Below are 18,464 nucleotides of genomic sequence, written 5' to 3'. Positions count from 1 at the left end.
TTGTCCAACTTCAAAAATCTTGAGCTTATTCTTTTGTATTAAAAGAGATTATTTAATCTGTACAGAGCTTTTCCACAGAGTATAAAGGTTATATGGTGATTTGAAATTAAACCAACAATTCAAACTAAATGTCCCAATAGAGCCCTCTGTTGGCACCGCAACCATTTTCTTCATATATCTAGTCCATCACATATTTTCACATGAAACAATTGTAGGCTGTTTGGATTTTTATGATTTTCATTGAGATTCACTTTCACTTTACTGAACAGAAGCATTTTGTAGCCTTACTGCAACTTTCTCCTACTCAAAGCCAAACAACTGGGCTCTTATCAATGCGTATTAATGAAAACTGAGACCTTGAACTGGAAAACTTGGTCCCACAATCTTTGTCCATCGTTTCCCTGACAACAGCAGGGTGACGAGAACGTGAGAGAAAAAAACAGATAGTGGAAGAAATAGTGCAGAAACTATATGAGGATGGGATAGAAAGACCAAGCAAATTGATGGATGAATGGATGGATGGATGGATGGATGGATGGATGGATGGATGGATGGATGATAGAGAGAGAGAGAGAGAGAGAGAGAGAGAGAGAGATCACTCTGGCCCTGTTGCTAGCACCTACAAAAGAAGAAGAGGTAAACTCGGCAGAAGAAGACGAAAAAACAAGGAGCATTCTAACGAGATGCTGCTCTTTCAGTCTCCACCTGGAAGTGTCTTTCATTCTTCCCGCCCTCGAAGCCAAATGTCTCAAGGAGTTTGTTATGTAAGGAGCCCCGTCCAGCTGGATGAAGGGAGGGAGGAAGGAAAGAGAAGTCTGGGGTTGGGATTGGAGGAGAGCCATGTTGGCACTTTAAAAGCAAAAAGCTTGGTCACCATTCTTGGGAAATTCTGATTTGGACTCAATTTATCGGGAAACTACAAATAAGATGGCACTTATTTGGTATTGCGGCAATCTGCTGATTGGGTTTTTTGAGGATTTTAAGCTTTTAGAGTGCAGAAGCTAACAGGAAAGCTAAAAGGTCATGAAAGCAAACAGCCCTCTGACGGAGTCCTGATACTTACCCCATCACGAGTCCAACAAGTCCAGTCTGCTTCTTTCTTTTCCCTGCTTGGTCATTTCCTGTACGACTTAGTGGCTTTGCTTTTCCTGAATAAGCAGTCAGGTTTTATAGATAGTGATGCACGATATGGAGGTTTTCCACCAACTGATGATTATGATTGTCGGCAGATAATTGATTGGAAAATAGATATTTGTGTTTGAAACAAGTAGGAAAATCTAAGATCATCAGTTTGATAAAACTGACATTTTTATTCATTGTATTTTGTTTAATGTGAAATGAATGTTATGCTGGTGTCCATACAAGGACACATTAGAAGGAACCTTCTTTGTGAGACACAACTTGTGTATCTCAGTTTGTGCGTGTCGCTCTAGAAATGGACATGCAGCTTTTATCCACTCTGAATGTTCCAAGTAATGTTCTTCAGGTGGAATGTTCAAGAAGTACAAAATTAATCTTGAATATATTGAATGAATCCTTCAATCTATGGAATGACTCTTGACTGACGTCAGCAAGGCCCTGCCGCCATCTTGTAATTTGTATCACGTGTTGACCGGGACCTGGTTGCTGCAACTTTAACCAAAGTAGACATAACGTCAACAGCAACTGATTGCTCAGATCCAGGACCTGTAGGCCTCCCCCACACCTCACAACCCCTTCTGATGGGTAACAGTTTCAGTTACATTAAGTTGGAAAGATATTCACAGATTTGGACTTCCAGCATCAATAACTAACCCTAACCCTAACCCTAACCATCAATAACTAACCCTAACCCTAACCCTAACCCTAACCATCAATAACTAACCCTAACCCTAACCATCAATAACTAACCCTAACCCTAACCCTAACCATCAATAACTAACCCTAACCCTAACCCTAACCATCAATAACTAACCCTAACCCTAACCCTAACCATCAATAACTAACCCTAACCCTAACCCTAACCATCAATAACTAACCCTAACCCTAACCCTAACCCTAACCCTAACCATCAATAACTAACCCTAACCCTAACCATCAATAACTAACCCTAACCCTAACCCTAACCATCAATAACTAACCCTAACCCTAACCCTAACCATCAATAACTAACCCTAACCCTAACCCTAACCATCAATAACTAACCCTAACCCTAACCATCAATAACTAACCCTAACCCTAACCCTAACCATCAATAACTAACCCTAACCCTAACCCGAACCATCAATAACTAACCCTAACCCTAACCCTAACCATCAATAACTAACCCAAACCCTAACCCTAACCATCAATAACTAACCCTAACCCTAACCCTAACCCTAACCATCAATAACTAACCCTAACCCTAACCCTAACCATCAATAACTAACCCTAACCCTAACCATCAATAACTAACCCTAACCCTAACCATCAATAACTAACCCTAACCCTAACCCTAACCATCAATAACTAACCCTAACCCTAACCCTAACCATCAATAACTAACCCTAACCTAACAATCGACGCCTCTTTCCCGTCATGTGAGCTACATTTGTGTCTAAAGTACAAGAAACAAGAAGAACTAACATTGTTCTTTATGAACTGTGTGACCAGCGCATTAAGCTAGTTACAAACCGCTGCAATAGTAAAGACAGATACGACAAATATCGATGAATGTCACTGGTATTCAACGCAGTGTCACCAACATCCCTGCAGCTCCACTGGTCTGCTGCTGGTCCAACCGCAGTGTATTCCAGTTGAGATGGAAAAACAATCACAAGATGATCACGTCAGTCAAGTTTCATTCAATATATTCAAAAATTCTCACACACACACACACACACACACACACACACACACACACACACACACACACACACACACACACACACACACACACACACACACACACACACACACACACACACACACACACACACGGTTATAGTATCAATACACAGTAGTACCTGAATGTATTTAGCAGTCAGATACTCGGCTTCGAGAGCTTCGGTCAAACTAAATGATGGGAGCACTTAAACTCTTCATGAATGATCATTTAGCAACGCGACTGGGATTAAAGCATGATTTATTGTCTGCTTTCTGACATTTTTAACAGTCTTCATATAGGAGATGTGCAATTCTGCCTACTTTTAAGTTTTTTCTGACTGGTGCAAACAAGTAAAGGTGGTTTGATGTTGGGATTTGAAGCTGCTGAATGAAAGTTTCTCCTACTTCATCATGAGGTGCAGTTAAGTTCTTGGATGTTGATGGCTTCCTAGCAGGACGCTGAGTATCGTGCATCTCTACGTATAGACCTGCAAAGCACTGCAGCAGTCAGTGTTCCAGCCCAGGATGACAGAGAGTCACGTCACAAAACTACTTTTGGATGCTGTGAACTGGTTCCAATAACAGGTTCAAACACGAGTTCTCTCTGTGAGCTGCGCTGTAAAAACTGACCTGAGCTCAGCTCCAGAGGGACGACAAGAGGAAACCAAACAACCAATCAACAGCGAGCCGACCGGCGCCACGGTCGCCTTCACTCTGGCACCGGCTGCAGACCCTCAACGAGTCTCGTTTCAATAATCTGCTTTAAAAGTGCAAACTAGGAAGAAGCGCGAGCAGCAGACCGGCGGCGCCCTGCCCTACCGGTAAGTACCAGAGTGAGAAGAGACCGGGCGGGAGGAGGAGAAGGAGGAGGAGGAGGAGGAGCAGGAGGAGGGGAAGACAGCTACACACACACACACACACACACACACACACACACACACACACACACACACACACACACACACACACACACACACCACACACACAGAAGAGAGGGACAAACATACAGACAGGAGAAACAGACAGACAGACAGACAGACAGACAGACAGACAGATGGATAGTGTAACACAGACCGACAAGAGCCGACGTACAAAAGGCATGAGCTGACAGAACCTGGAGGAGACAGTGACACAACAACAGGAAATAAAAACAGCAGCGGCACATTGGACACACCAAGAACCAGCCCAACCTGCTGACCCCAAACCTGCACACACACACACACACACACACACACACACACACACACACACACACACACACACACACACACACACACACACACACACACACACACACACACACACACACACACACACACACACACACTGGTCAACTACTGTCTCTCTCCTGTCTGATCGGCACTGGTGGGTTTTTGCAAACACGAACGTTTTGTAGAGGAAGCAAAGCAGCGATTTAACACTCATGAAACTCCGTGTCCTGGTTGGTCAAAATATCTCATCACAACTTTAATCACTGTCATTTCAATGGAACGTGTAAAAAAAACAAAAAAAAAAACGTATTCCACGTAATAAACACAAAAGATTCATTTGAAGGTGTTTGTGGAAGTTTTAGGCTCCTCAGTAATATAAATATAAATATAAATGGTTTATCGTGTCACGAATCCTAACGACACTAAAAATGTGTTTTCTAACCCGATGATACATCTGGTTTTTTGTCATAAGATCCTGAACAATAGATTCACTTCTACTTGAATTGTTTGTTTTCATCAAAGAAAAGCCACATATCTGCATTTAGATAGATAGATAGATAAATACTTTAATGATCTCCAAGAGAAATTCACACATTTGGATTAGCATTAGCATTAGCATTAGCATTAGCACAGTAACCCGTGGGTCAGTTTATTGGAGGGCGACATCCGATTCATCCATTTGCTTACAGAATTTCCATTTCCTCTTCTGAGCAGAAAGATATTAAACAGGCGCTCATGAATGGTAGATGTGTGGTTGTGGTGGCGTCCAGAGACCTGGTCTACCGGTACGCTGAGCGGGACGGAGAAGTGAGAGGAAGGAGGACCAGACGGATCCGTCTCTCCGCTGTCGGCCCACAAACACCAGGATCTTTTCAAAACACTGACATCCTTGATTAAAAGGGCTAAAGAATGGGAAACAACTGACAATTCTCGTCGTGGCTTTAAGGGTAAAATAACTTGAACCCAGTGAAAAGAAATGGGATCAAATTTGTAAAGGCTAAAAAGACCAAATAGAAGGAATATCAAAAATGGTGAATAAAACAAAATGTCTGAAAAAAATAAAGCATCTAAAAACATATGTGTGCGTGCGTGTGCGCGTGCGTGTGTGTGTGTGTGTGTGTGTGTGTAATGCCATGGAACTGGAAACAAAGTATATTTTAATATGAAAGAAAAGTGAGTGTTTCTGCTAAAACTGTTAAATCTTTTTCACAACGTTGCTGTGAAAACGCAAAACCTTTCTGAAACAGAAATTCCATAAACGATGCATTTTCTCTTGCAACATTGTGTGATTGCGGGCCTGAGACTAGCTAAGATGGCTAATAGAGCTACACAAGCTAAAGATTTAATACGATTTGTATTATTCTACATTTTAGCTGTAAAACCCAATAAATTAAATCCAATACATAGTTTTCTTATATATATGAAAACTTGAAATATACTATTATGAGCTGTGTTAAACCAAATGTTTTACAAGATTTTGTTTGAACAAAAAGTATAGAATTGATTTTAATTGTTTTTGAATTATTTCTTTAGAAAAGTTTCACTGTATTCTGGACAAACAGGGATTTTCATGTGTGGTCACTGAGCCACCAGATCCTGGATGAAAACATGCTGAACAGCTTCATATCCTTTTCTTCCACAAAACAATTGTTATTCTTTATAATGAGTGTATATTTGTGAGTAAACTAATGTTTATATTTTCACCATTATCTGTTTGGATTCTGTGTTCTGAGTATCATAACTTCATAAAAATGTACAACAAATATTAAAATAAATGTGAATCTTTTTTTTAAATTAGACCTAAAGTCAACCCGCAGCTCTTGAACAGGGAACAAACATATGTCTTATACTACTGGAGAACGTTCTCATGTTCTCCAATGATCCATATTGTTGTGGCCACAAAAGTTACTTTCTCTCCAAAATGTAACGTTCAATGTTTGCAAAAGTGGCAGATGCTGAAGAAGCTCTGTGTTCAGTCTGCTGGACGTCTGCAGAATGGAGGACTTCCTCCAGTCCAGGAGTCCATGAAGACGACTGCTGGAGACTGAGTGTGTCAATGTGTGTGTGTGTGTCAGTGAGGACCCCTGCTGAGGCTCCCCATTAAATACAACCAACACACAGTTCTACTGTGTTTTACTGTTGTCTTTGTTGACCCACGTCAGTGCAAGTCTTTTGAAGGAAAACACAAGCACACACACATACACACACACACACGCATATACACACATACACACACACGCGCGCACGCACTCACACACAAAAACCGCAAAGTCACTTCAATCTACATTCACAAGCAAATTACATGCAGCAATATCTGTGTGTGTGTGAGTGTGTGTGTGTGTGTTTGCATGTGTGTGTATGTGTGTGTGTGTGTGCGTGTGTGTGTGTGTGTGTGAGTGTGTGAGTGTGTGTGTGTGAGTGTGTGTGTGTGTTTGCGTGTGTGTTTGCGTGTGTGAGTGTGTATGTTTGCGTGTGTGAGTGTGTGTGGGTGTGTGTGTGTGTGTGTGTGTGGGTGTGTGTGTGTGCGTGTGTGTATGTGTGTGTGTGTGTGAGTGTGTGTATGTATGCGTGTGTGTGTGTGTGCGCGCGCGTGTGTGTGTGTGTGCGCACGCGTGTGTGTGTGTGTGTGAGTGTGTGTGTGTGTTGGAGAGAGGAAAGGTTGGGGTGATTGACACATGAGGAGGTTTTTCGTCACTGCGACATGAAGAAGAACCACGGTGTCAAAGAAAACAGGATGAAGGACAAGAGAAGCCAAAATGAAGGGGGAAGAAGAGGGGAGGAAAGAGAGGAAGAAAGGGTGAAGTCTGATGAAGAAGGGTGAGGATGATGATGACACTGTGCTGATCCGTCCCCACAGATCAACACAGTGAAACATTTCATTTCTAAACATCATCATTCCACCGCTGTGTGACTTTTCCTTCCCGTCAACAAATCCCAGGAACCTCCAGGAAAAGGGCGGTGCGTCGAGTGAAGGACAGACTCATCAAGGCGGAGTCTATCCGTAAAACGTTCTTCCCTCTTGGGGCCTCCGATTCCAGCACACCGGTGTAGTGATCCACCAGACCTGTGCAGGTTTCATCCCGGATTGTTCCCGGTGGCTGTTCCTCCTGCGGCCTGGAGGCGGAAGCTGCTGTTCACACTGATCCTCATCGGTCCAGACGGAGGTCGGCTTCTCTTCATTTTCTTCACCTTTATAGTGTATGTCTGCACTACATCTGTTTAGTTTCATTACAGCGCCCTCTTGTTGCGAGCGTGTCCACTGCTGCAGTGGAAACGCACTCCTTTTTTTTTTTTTTTACGGATTCGTTGTCGTCACGTGAAACGTTGTGTGTAAACAGGCTGCAGAGACGATGAGCTTCATGAAACTGAATCTAAAGTTAAAGCCTCTGAATCTCCTCGTGAAAAACCGTCCAGCTTCTGTTGGTACTCAGCTTTGAAAATGTCCATTTCTTTGAAGCTCATTTTATGTGCGATCCTACACAAAGACTTCCGTCCCTTTTCTGTCTTTATTATATCTGTATATCGCAAAGCTGAATGCCACATTTCCTGATTATTGATTATTATAAGATTTACAAATTATTGAGATCTCCATCTAAAATCTTTTGCTTTTGTTACTTCAATTGTTTTTAGTCCAATTGTATTATTTATCACCATTAGATCTACAACACATTCAGTAATAAAAACTGTAACTTTAATTAAATTAAATCTAGTTTGACTTTCAGATTAATTCCTTTTATGCAGAAAAACAAGCAGCCAGGACGGACAGGCCTGGAGCCACCGAGGGGGAAACGTTCAGTTCATCATTATGTGAACGTGATGATTGAAATGATCCATTTTGTGATCCAGTGAGGAGATTTTCTCTTTGAATTCCATCAGAACTGAGAGAAAGAAATCTAATCTTCCCTGAAAGACGCTGTTTGAAAATGAAATGACCGAAGTTTTACACAGAGAGCTGAGCAGAGAATGCTCAATGTAACGGGTGTGTGTGTGTGTGTGTGTGTGTGTGTGTGTGTGTGTGTGTGTGTGTGTGTGTGTGTGTGTGTGTGTGTGTGTGAGCGGGGCAGGGTGTGTGTGTGAGTGAGGCAGGATGAGTGAATGGTCCATTCTTTGACTTGAATGTGGTTCATCTCAGTCACCTCCACAGTGGCTCTGCAGCAGCTCTGCAGTGGCTCCACAGTGGCTCTGCAGCGACTCTGCAGTGGCTCCACAGTGGCTCTGCAGCGACTCTGCAGTGGCTCTGCAGTGGCTCCACAGTGGCCCCACAGTGGTTCTGCAGTGGCTCCACAGTGGCCCCACAGTGGTTCTGCAGTGGCTCCACAGTGGCTCCACAGTGGCTCTGCAGCGGCTCCACAGTGGCTCTGCAGTGGCCCCACAGTGGCTCTGCAGTGGCTCCACAGTGGCTCTGCAGTGGCTCCACAGCAGGGAGCCACCACCACCATCAGGGTAATCACTAGAGCCCCAGAGGTTTGGGGGGTCGGACTGGATGACGTCACGACAGGAAGCTGGATCATGTCAGTCTCGTTTACTTGTTACAGTTTTGGAACGAGACTCTTCTTCATGGGTTTTACAGAGATGAGAGGTTAGAATGTGTGTCTGAGGTGTTCCTCATGACTCATTGTGTATGTGTATGTGTATGTGTTTGTGTATGTGTATGTGTATGTGTATGTGAATGTGTATGTGTATGTGTATGTGAATGTGAATGTGTATGTGTATGTGTATGTGTATGTGTTTGTGTTTGTGTATGTGTATGTGTATGTGTATGTGAATGTGTATGTGTATGTGTATGTGTATGTGTATGTGAATGTGAATGTGAATGTGTATGTGTATGTGTATGTGTATGTGTTTGTGTTTGTGTATGTGTATGTGTATGTGTATGTGTATGTGTTTGTGTTTGTGTATGTGTATGTGTATGTGTTTGTGTTTGTGTATGTGTATGTGTATGTGATTGTGTATGTGTATGTGTATGTGTATGTGTATGTGTATGTGAATGTGAATGTGAATGTGTATGGTCCATGTATGTGTATGTGTATGTGTATGTGTATGTGTATGTGTATGTGTATGTGTATGTATGTGTATGTGTATGTGTATGTGTATGTGTATGTGTATGTACGTGTACGTGTACGTGTATGTACGTGTACGTGTACGTGTACGTGTATGTGTACGTGTATGTGTATGTGTATATGTATGGTCCATGTACATGTGGGTGTTTTCACTATAATACACACATCAGTCAAGACCATGCATCCAGCAACAGCCTGCTGCCCCCCCCCCCCCCCCCCCCCCCTCACCCCAGCCCCTCTGTCCGGCACCGCCCCGCCTCCGTCCTCCTACCTTTGCGGACGTTCCCGTCCGTGGTGCGCTGGAACTCTCCGGCGCTGAGCAGGAAGCAGGCGCGGTCGTGGGGGTAGCGCTCGCGGCTGGCGGTGGAGCCCAGGCCGCCGGTGGCCGGGCTGCGCTCGTCGCCCAGGACCTGGTCGATGGTGGGGCAGTCCTCGTTGGCCAGGGCCGCCGCGTTGGCCGCCGCCTCGCCGTTGGGTTTGGAGTCTAAGAGACAAGGCGAAGCAGCAGAGGCTCGGTGAGGACAAAGACCACAAGACGGAATGACGTTGGACACGTCAAACGAAGGGAAGCCAGCTGTGATAGACTGCTAGCGTTGACATCATTGGCCAGTCGGGCCGCAGTGGGCCAGGTCTGTGTCGAGCACCGCCACAATGAACCGCTGATTGGTGAGACCTACTCAGCCCTACTTGACTCAACTTGCCTTGCCTTGCTTCTACTCAGTCTTGACGTTTCCCCATCCTGCACAAGTCATCCCCCAATATGATGAAGAGCAAACATGCACTGGATATCAGCTCAAAGAATAAGTGAAATAGTATATATTTTAATATATTTATTAATATTATTACAAACATGTGGATTGTTACGATTGAGCTTAACTGTCTGGTGTTTTGGTTTCACTGGTGCCCCTGTTAACTGGTGGCTTCTGCTCCAGCTGATGTTAAAATAAGACAAACAAAGGGTACGATACTTTAAACTTGAATAGAAATGCAATTGAACAGTGTTTGCCAGGACAGCTATGGATTTCAGTCTGGTTTTTAACTTCTGCTGTGAAGAAGCTGGCCACCAGTTAAGAGGGAAACCATTTGATCCTGAACACCTCGGCTCAGAGACCTTTTCGATTTTTGTGCAGGAAGAACGAGGACACCACAAAGACATTGACAGCTTCAGAACCTGCTCGTTTCACAGCTGCTGAAATCTCAACCCCGTTCATACATTTTGGATGAGGAGAGGAATTTGGAGAGTTTTGTATAATTGTTATTTTTATTCAAGGTCAGTCTTATGATTAACCCCTGAATTTAAGGCTTATAGACGTGGAAAAAGTAAGAGACAATACAATGACAACACCAAACAAGCCACAACATTAAAACGTTCAAGTATACACAGATAAACTAAACCGCACTGCAAGAACTTTGTCATTTTTTATTCCCAGTGGGGTATTAGGAGTCTTTTACATGTTTCCAATGTGGGGAGTTCTGAGATGATGTAGGAAAGGCAAACCAATTCTGAAACGTTTAAGTGATACTCTGTAAGGTTCACAATGTACAAAAATAACAACGTTTAAGTAGAAGTGAAGAAGTATTATTTCCTCCATATGCTACCTTAAACCGGTTTTGACCAACCTCATTCAGATTTCCACTCATCTCCTATGTTTTCATGTGAACAACTGGTGGCTCCAGCGAGAGAACACTATTTCTTTGTGTTGATCATTTAAATGATTTTAGTACTATTGTGTGGTGACTTGACTGCGTTGTTCTATCTCTACTTTAAAAGGCAAACTGTAGAAGTAGTAAGCAGCTAAAAGATCATTGTTATATACGTCCATTGGGGTTAAAAGAGGGACATTTTAGTGAATTTAAATCAGACTTGAACACATCTGCTGATAAATGATTGCAACTATTTTGTAGATATGAACATATGTTTCATCTGTGACGTTGTTGATCTGTGTTCATTAGACACATTTCAGATACTCATGTGAAAAAGTACCTCATTGTCTCCAAACACTGAAAGAAATCATCTGTGGCATAAATATTTACTGCAGAACAAATATAGACATAAATTACAATTAGTCTTAGATCTGTAGAAAACAATAGAAACGATGTGGTGCCCAGTCGGGGGTTGGAACTGAGTTAACAGATCCAGATGTTTTCAATATTGGCCAAAATGAGAGTTTGGCTTCACTGTAATGTTCCAGAAAATCAGAGATGAGAGAGTGGGCTGGGCTGCTTTTAGAGCCTCAAGGAAAACAAGTCCTCACCTCTTCTCTAACCTGAAACGATGCTGCAGCAAAACGTATGCAAAAGTACCCACAATCCTTTAAGGAATAACGAGGCCATTCCAACACTGGAGTCCTGGAAAGCGTTTAATCACTGACCTGCTCTGTTGATCTCAATGATCTCTTCCTGTGCCAGCGGGCAGTCTCCAGTACCCATCATGCTGCCGGAGCCCACCATGCCCGGCCCCAGCACGGTGCCCATCAGCCGGTGTGGGGACGCGGTGGCCATAGCCAGGGCGTCTGGCTTGCAGTAGTTGGGGCTCCCTGGCTGTGGCGCTCTGGGGATGTGCTTGTTCCTCTTCTTGGGGAGCTTCTGCTTGGCCATGGCCAGGGAGTAGTACATGCCGAAGTTGTTCACAATGACGGGCACGGGCATGGCGATGGTCAGCACTCCCGCCAAGGCGCACAGGGCTCCCACCAGCATCCCGGACCACGTTTCGGGGTACATGTCCCCGTATCCCAGCGTGGTCATGGTCACAACAGCCCACCAGAAGCCAATGGGGATGTTCTTGAAGTTGGTGTGGGCTGCAGCTGTTGGGTCATCAGGGTCGGCGCCAATGCGTTCAGCATAGTAGATCATGGTGGCGAAGATGAGGACGCCCAGTGCCAAGAATATGATGAGCAGCAGGAACTCATTGGTGCTGGCCCGCAGGGTGTGGCCCAGCACACGCAAACCCACGAAGTGACGGGTCAGCTTGAAGATTCGGAGGATTCGGACGAATCGCACCACACGCAGGAAGCTCAGCACATCTTTGGCTGTTTTGGAGGAGAGGCCGCTCAGCGCCACCTCCAGGTAAAAGGGAACAATGGCTACAAAGTCTATGATGTTGAGAGCACTGCGGAAGAACTCCGCCTTGTCGGGGCAGAAGACGACGCGCGCCATCACCTCAATGGTGAACCAGATGACACATACGCCCTCCACATACGTCAGCCAGCTGTCCGTCACCACCTCATACACTACCTGCACAAGAGAGAGAGACAGAACGAAAGAGAGACAGAAAGAATGATCTTATTCCACCGTCTCATCATTATAAATATTAAACAAATATGCGACAGAATACTGAGTGGAATAATAATGAGGCAGAAAGTTTCACTTTAAAAAGTGTCTGACTGCTCGTTGTAGAAAGTGAACGTGAAAGTCATTAGCAGAATCTGTAAAGCTCAATTTAACAAGCACAGAAGAATTCTGCAGCAAAACAGCAGGTTGCCATGTTGGCTGACCAGTAGCCACCAAACTGCTAAAGCTGGATAAAACATCTGCATATATATATATATATATATATATATATATATATATAGGACTGATCACATAAACAAGTATACCGGACTGACTTTCAGGCTCCTCGTCCTCATGAGGAACCGACTCCCAGTTTCAGTTCAGGAGGGTGGAGTTTTGTCTGTATAAATGTATAAATGCCTTGAGATGAGCGGTTCGTATTTAGCGCTATATAAATAAAGTTAAATTGAATTGAATCCCAACTCTTCCAGATCTTCAACTAAAAAATGTAAAATTGACCAAAAGCCTTTGACCCCAAAACCAAACTCTTCAACCCTCATTAAGACTTTGAACCAAACTCAACTCTTTGATAAAGACACATATTATATTTACACTAAACCTCAGGTCTTTAAACAAAAGCTGAAGCAACATAAACCATTTAAACAAAATAAACAAGGCCCAAACTGTTACAAAAGATCCTAACTTCCCAAATAACACAGATACTCTTTAAACAAGATCTTTTGACAAAATCTAAAGTCTTGACAAGACCCACACTTTTTAACTAATACCTAAACTATTTAGATTATGCTATACTATAAAACAATAGTAAAATAATTCCTACACTCTATCCAGACTCTTTAAAACAGAACCAAAGTCTTTCCCCCGAAACATCAACACGTCTGAACTGTTCAAACCAAACTGAAAATATGAATTGATTAATAGTCTGACTCGTTTTTTAAACAACTTATAGAAGGAATCCTGAAAATCTAAGCCAAGTTCTTTTAACAAGACGAGTCTCTATAAAAGCCGTTCCACAGTCAGACGATGTCGTAGCAGTCATTTGCTCAGTGGGACATTAAAGGGTTGACCCTCCTGAAGGGAACCTTATCTGATTGGGTCAAGGAACCAGAGAGTACCTCCTCGTGCGTCACGTTGCCCACGGTGACGAGCTCCGTCTTGTTGTAGATTGTGTTGAACACTTCATGTGTCTCCAGGCAGAAGGTGGAGATGGAGAGGAGGATGAAGAAGAGCGAGCCGAAGGCCACATACTGCAAACAAACACAAAACAACAACAGGAACACTTTGAATTTCTGCTGTGAACTGAAGAGTTCAATGATCTGGAGGAGTTGAATTCTTATTATCACTGTGGTCATAAGTTTGGTCTAGAAGGGGGATGAAGAGGAAGTGGGGGGGGGGAGGAGGAGGAGTAGGGGAGGAGGAGGAGAGAAGGAGGAGGAGTAGGAGGAGGAGGAGAGAAGGAGGAGGAGTAGGAGGAGGAGCAGGAGGAGGAGGAGAGAAGGAGGAGGGGGCAGGAGGGGGGAAGGAGGAGGAGGGGAGGAAGAGGAGGAGTAGGAGGAGGAGGGGGCAGGAGGAGGAGGAGGAGGAGGGGGAGGAGGAGGGGGAGGAGGAGGAGGAGGAGGAGGAGTAGGAGGGGGAGGAGGAGGGGGAGGAGGAGGAGGAGTAGGAGGAGGAGGAGGAGGAGGAGGAGGGGGAGGAGTAGGAGGAGGAGGAGGAGGAGGAGGAGGAGGAGGAGGAGGGGGAGGAGTAGGAGGAGGAGGAGGAGGAGGGGAGCCACTGCAGTATTCAGAAAGCAGCAGTCATGCTTCAACGTTACAGGAAGATGGTGCAAAGAACATGGAGGAGAGCAGAGGACTCTGCTGCAGTCTCAGTCCAGCAGCAGAGTCAGAGCCAGAGCCAGAGCCAGAGTCAGAGTCAGAGCCAGAGCCAGAGCCAGAGCCAGAGCCAGAGCCACAGTCAGAGTCAGAGTCAGAGTCAGAGTCAGAGCCACAGTCAGAGTCAGAGTCAGAGTCAGAGCCAGAGTCAGAGTCAGAGTCAGAGTCAGAGTCAGAGTCAGAGCCAGAGCCAGAGCCAGAGCCAGAGTCAGATTCAGAGCCAGAGCCAGAGCCAGAGTCAGAGTCAGAGTCAGAGTCAGAGTCAGAGTCAGAGCCAGAGTCAGAGTCAGAGTTGGGAAGGGACTGTCAGGCTGGCTTTCAGCTTTGCCAGCCGACCTCTGCGTTTCCCGATACTTCCGCAGGGGGAGCAAAGCCGAGGTCCGGCACAGGTGAGCTGGAACTCCCAAGAGTACCAAGTCCAGGAGAACATGGACTGAGAGTCATGACATCACAGAGGGAACTATGTTCCGATTGTCTCTACTGAGCATGTGCAGAACTACTAGTTACTGTTTATTTGTATAAATGGGGCCTGAAGCACTAATGACTCCAAGACCAGTCACCAATCAGCCTCAAACATCCACAAGGATCAAACAAGACATTTTGTCCACTACACCACCAGAAGCTCTGTCAGTGATTATGATGCTCCCATTATGCTGAGGTGTATTTGTCACTGACCACATTTCTATTTATAAGAGCTTTAAAAGGAGACTTTTTATAGGCACTTGATGGAACAACAGGCACCCTGTTTTAGATCCTTCACTTTTCACGCTTTCCAGTCCAGTCCTTGTTATTAGCAGTCATGAGACACGAATGTTGGTCTTCTAACTCTCGCAGAGGTTTCATTCTGCACACAGACAGGTACAGTAAAACCTGTGATATACACATGAGTCTGTTTTTTTTTATTCCATTATCAAGGATAATTGGAGCCATAAAAATACAAACATTTCACTTCAGTGATTTTGGTGATTTTTACTTAGATTTGATGTGATGTTGTCAAAAGTGAAATACTATCCTTCATCTGAAATGTTGACATGAATTCACAGTGAATGGAAACATATGATGAATTGCAATTCAGTCGTGTTTTGCAATATGTACTTTGCAAATGTTTGATATGGTGTTGACGGCAGATATTTGATATATCATATCATGTCATATGTGACACGTTACAGTTCTAACCTCTGTGAGGGAAGTTTACAGTGTGAATATAATTCTCAGCTTTTTGTTTTTTGCCAAGTAATGCAACTTATGTCAAAAGGCAACTGATATATGAAAATATACTGTATATGCCATGTTACACCACTAGATGTCACTGTATGTCAACAAAAAGCTGCTTCTGCGCCACAGAAAAACCTGTATTAGCATTTTATTGACAGCAAAAAAAATGTCTCCAGAAATGATCAAATATGAAACAAACACAGAAACAGTTACAAAATGAATGTTCTTTTGTACTGGTGAGACGTAGATCGGTTGTCTTCCTACTCATGAAGCTTTTTTTTGACAGATGTCACTTCCACTCAGAAGGTACGGTGACTGTGGTGACAAATGAAAATCAAATGTGTGCACATATGAAACTGGTGGGTTTGATCAATTATAAATCCCATTGACTTATATTGTGAACTCAGTAGAAATCAATAGCAATGCATTCCATTATAAAGAGGAAACTGATCAAAACGTGCCAATGTTTTTAACATTTGTGATCTGGTTAAAAAAAAATCTGTTAATGGGATGTCATTGTCACAGGATGTCCTCAAAAAAGCTCTAATAATCAGGTTATCTTATTCTGTGCTTGACATGCTACTAGTGCCCTGCAAAACAACTGTATTTTTAATAAAGGTCATTTGTTTTGAAACGGTCAATAATTTGTAATAGCAAGTTTCAATGGATATGACCATATATGGTCATCATTGGGTAAAAGCTTGTAATATATGCATAAGCAAATGTGTGTGTGTGTGTGTGTGTGTGTGTGTGTGTGTGTGTGTGTGTGTGTGTGTGTGTGTGTGTGTGTGTGTGTCAGGTCAGTGATGAAGACAGATGAAGTCTTCCTCGGCTCGTCCCGGGAGCTCATGGAATCCCACAGCTTATTATCATGGTCTAATTTAACAGTGCTATCTGGAGCTGCCCTGGATACACACACACACACACACACACACACACACACACACACACACACACACACACACACACACACACACACACACACACACACACACACACACACACACAAACACACACACACACCTGTGTCCAGCACCTCTGAGGAAATGACAATATCACATTGACTTACATTCATTTTTTGAACCGCACTAATAAGTCACTGCGGCCTGAGGTTTTAGTGCCCCCTTGTGTCTGCTGAAGGAATTACAAAAACACGGTTATGCCTCTGCTTCTTCCCGGAGCTCACTGGAGCCCCTGGAGCCCCTGGAGCCCCTGGAGCCCCTGGAGCCCCTGGAGGCCTCAACAGCCCGCTGAACCACTTCAAGATTCTTCAACTTTCAGTTAGTGTTTTAGTCTACTTTGAAAGGGCCGTCCACACCAGGAACCTGGTTCACCTAAACCAGATGTTTCTGGCCTGTTGTCCACACCAGGAACCTGGTTCACCTAAACCAGATGTTTCTGGCCTGCCGTCCACACCAGGAACCTGGTTCACCTAAACCAGATGTTTCTGGCCTGTTGTCCACACCAGGAACCTGGTTCACCTAAACCAGATGTTTCTGGCCTGTTGTCCACACCAGGAACCTGGTTCACCTAAACCAGATGTTTCTGGCCTGTTGTCCACACCAGGAACCTGGTTCACCTAAACCAGATGTTTCTGGCCTGTTGTCCACACCAGGAACCTGGTTCACCTAAACCAGATGTTTCTGGCCTGTTGTCCACACCAGGAACCTGGTTCACCTAAACCAGATGTTTCTGGCCTGTCGTCCACACCAGGAACCTGGTTCACCTGAACCAGATGTTTCTGGCTTGTCGTCCACACCAGGAACCAGAAACAGGTTTATGCTCTATAATCTGGATTAGAGGTGGAAGATGCTCTATAATCTGGTGTTAGAGGAGGAAGATGCTCTATAATCTGGTGTTAGAGGAGGAAGATGCTCTATAATCTGGATGAAATAAAGAAAAATCTCCGTACTGACAGCAGTTACAAAAGAAAAGATGGATTTCAGCAGCTTCCCATAGCTCATCACATTCACACACCAGTGGAAGCTGCAGCCATGCAAGCAGTTGTCACTCCAATTGGAGCAGTTTGGGGTTCAGTGTGTTGCCCAAGGACACTTCAGTATGTAAGCAAGCAGAGATGGCAATTGAACCTGCAACCTTCCGATTGGGAGCCGACTGCTTTACCAACCGAGGTGTACGCCAGAAAGCATGTTTATTCCGTAGTATAAATCACTACTGAAGATAGAGGCTAGTGCTAAAGCTATATGTAGTGTTTACTGTGGTCATGATTTCTGGGTTAGTTTAGGATTAACGGACAACTTTAGTCCCCAGTTAGTGAACTTTAGTCCCCAGTTAGTGAACTTTAATCCCCAGTTAGTGAACTTTAGTCCCCAGTTAGTGAACTTTGATCCCCAGTTAGTGAACTTTAATCCCCAGTTAGTGAACTTTAGTCCCCAGTTAGTGAACTTTAATCCCCAGTTAGTGAACTTTAATCCCCAGTTAGTGAACTTTAATCCCCAGTTAGTGAACTTTAGTCCCCAGTTAGTGAACTTTGATCCCCAGTTAGTGAACTTTAATCCCCAGTTAGTGAACTTTAGTCCCCAGTTAGTGAACTTTAGTCCCCAGTTAGTGAACTTTGATCCCCAGTTAGTGAACTTTGATCCCCAGTTAGTGAACTTTAGTCCCCAGTTAGTGAACTTTGATCCCCAGTTAGTGAACTTTGATCCCCAGTTAGTGAACTTTAGGCCCCAGTTAGTGAACTTTAATCCCCAGTTAGTGAACTTTAGTCCCCAGTTAGTGAACTTTGATCCCCAGTTAGTGAACTTTAATCCCCAGTTAGTGAACTTTAATCCCCAGTTAGTGAACTTTAGTCCCCAGTTAGTGAACTTTGATCCCCAGTTAGTGAACTTTAATCCCCAGTTAGTGAACTTTGATCCCCAGTTAGTGAACTTTAGTCCCCAGTTAGTGAACTTTAGTCCCCAGTTAGTGAACTTTGATCCCCAGTTAGTGAACTTTAGTCCCCAGTTAGTGAA

General features: G+C 44.0%; 1 protein-coding gene across 1 annotated transcript in view; it reads right to left on the bottom strand.

The window, feature by feature from the left end:
• LOC308141821 (voltage-gated potassium channel KCNC1-like) overlaps positions 1 to 18,464 on the bottom strand; it is a gene marked incomplete at both ends in the record, with an annotated part of 67,128 nt that overhangs the window by 11,957 nt on the left and 36,707 nt on the right. Inside the window, 3 exon segments of the mRNA XM_080512048.1 lie at positions 9,387 to 9,599; positions 11,488 to 12,349; positions 13,522 to 13,653. Of these exon segments, the coding sequence (XP_080368174.1) occupies positions 9,387 to 9,599; positions 11,488 to 12,349; positions 13,522 to 13,653 (1,207 nt within the window).

The sequence above is a fragment of the Blennius ocellaris genome (genome assembly GCF_963422515.1).
Source record: "Blennius ocellaris genome assembly, chromosome: 16".
Taxonomy (NCBI): Eukaryota; Metazoa; Chordata; class Actinopteri; order Blenniiformes; family Blenniidae; genus Blennius; species Blennius ocellaris.
This window is presented reverse-complemented; position numbering and strand designations above follow the sequence as displayed.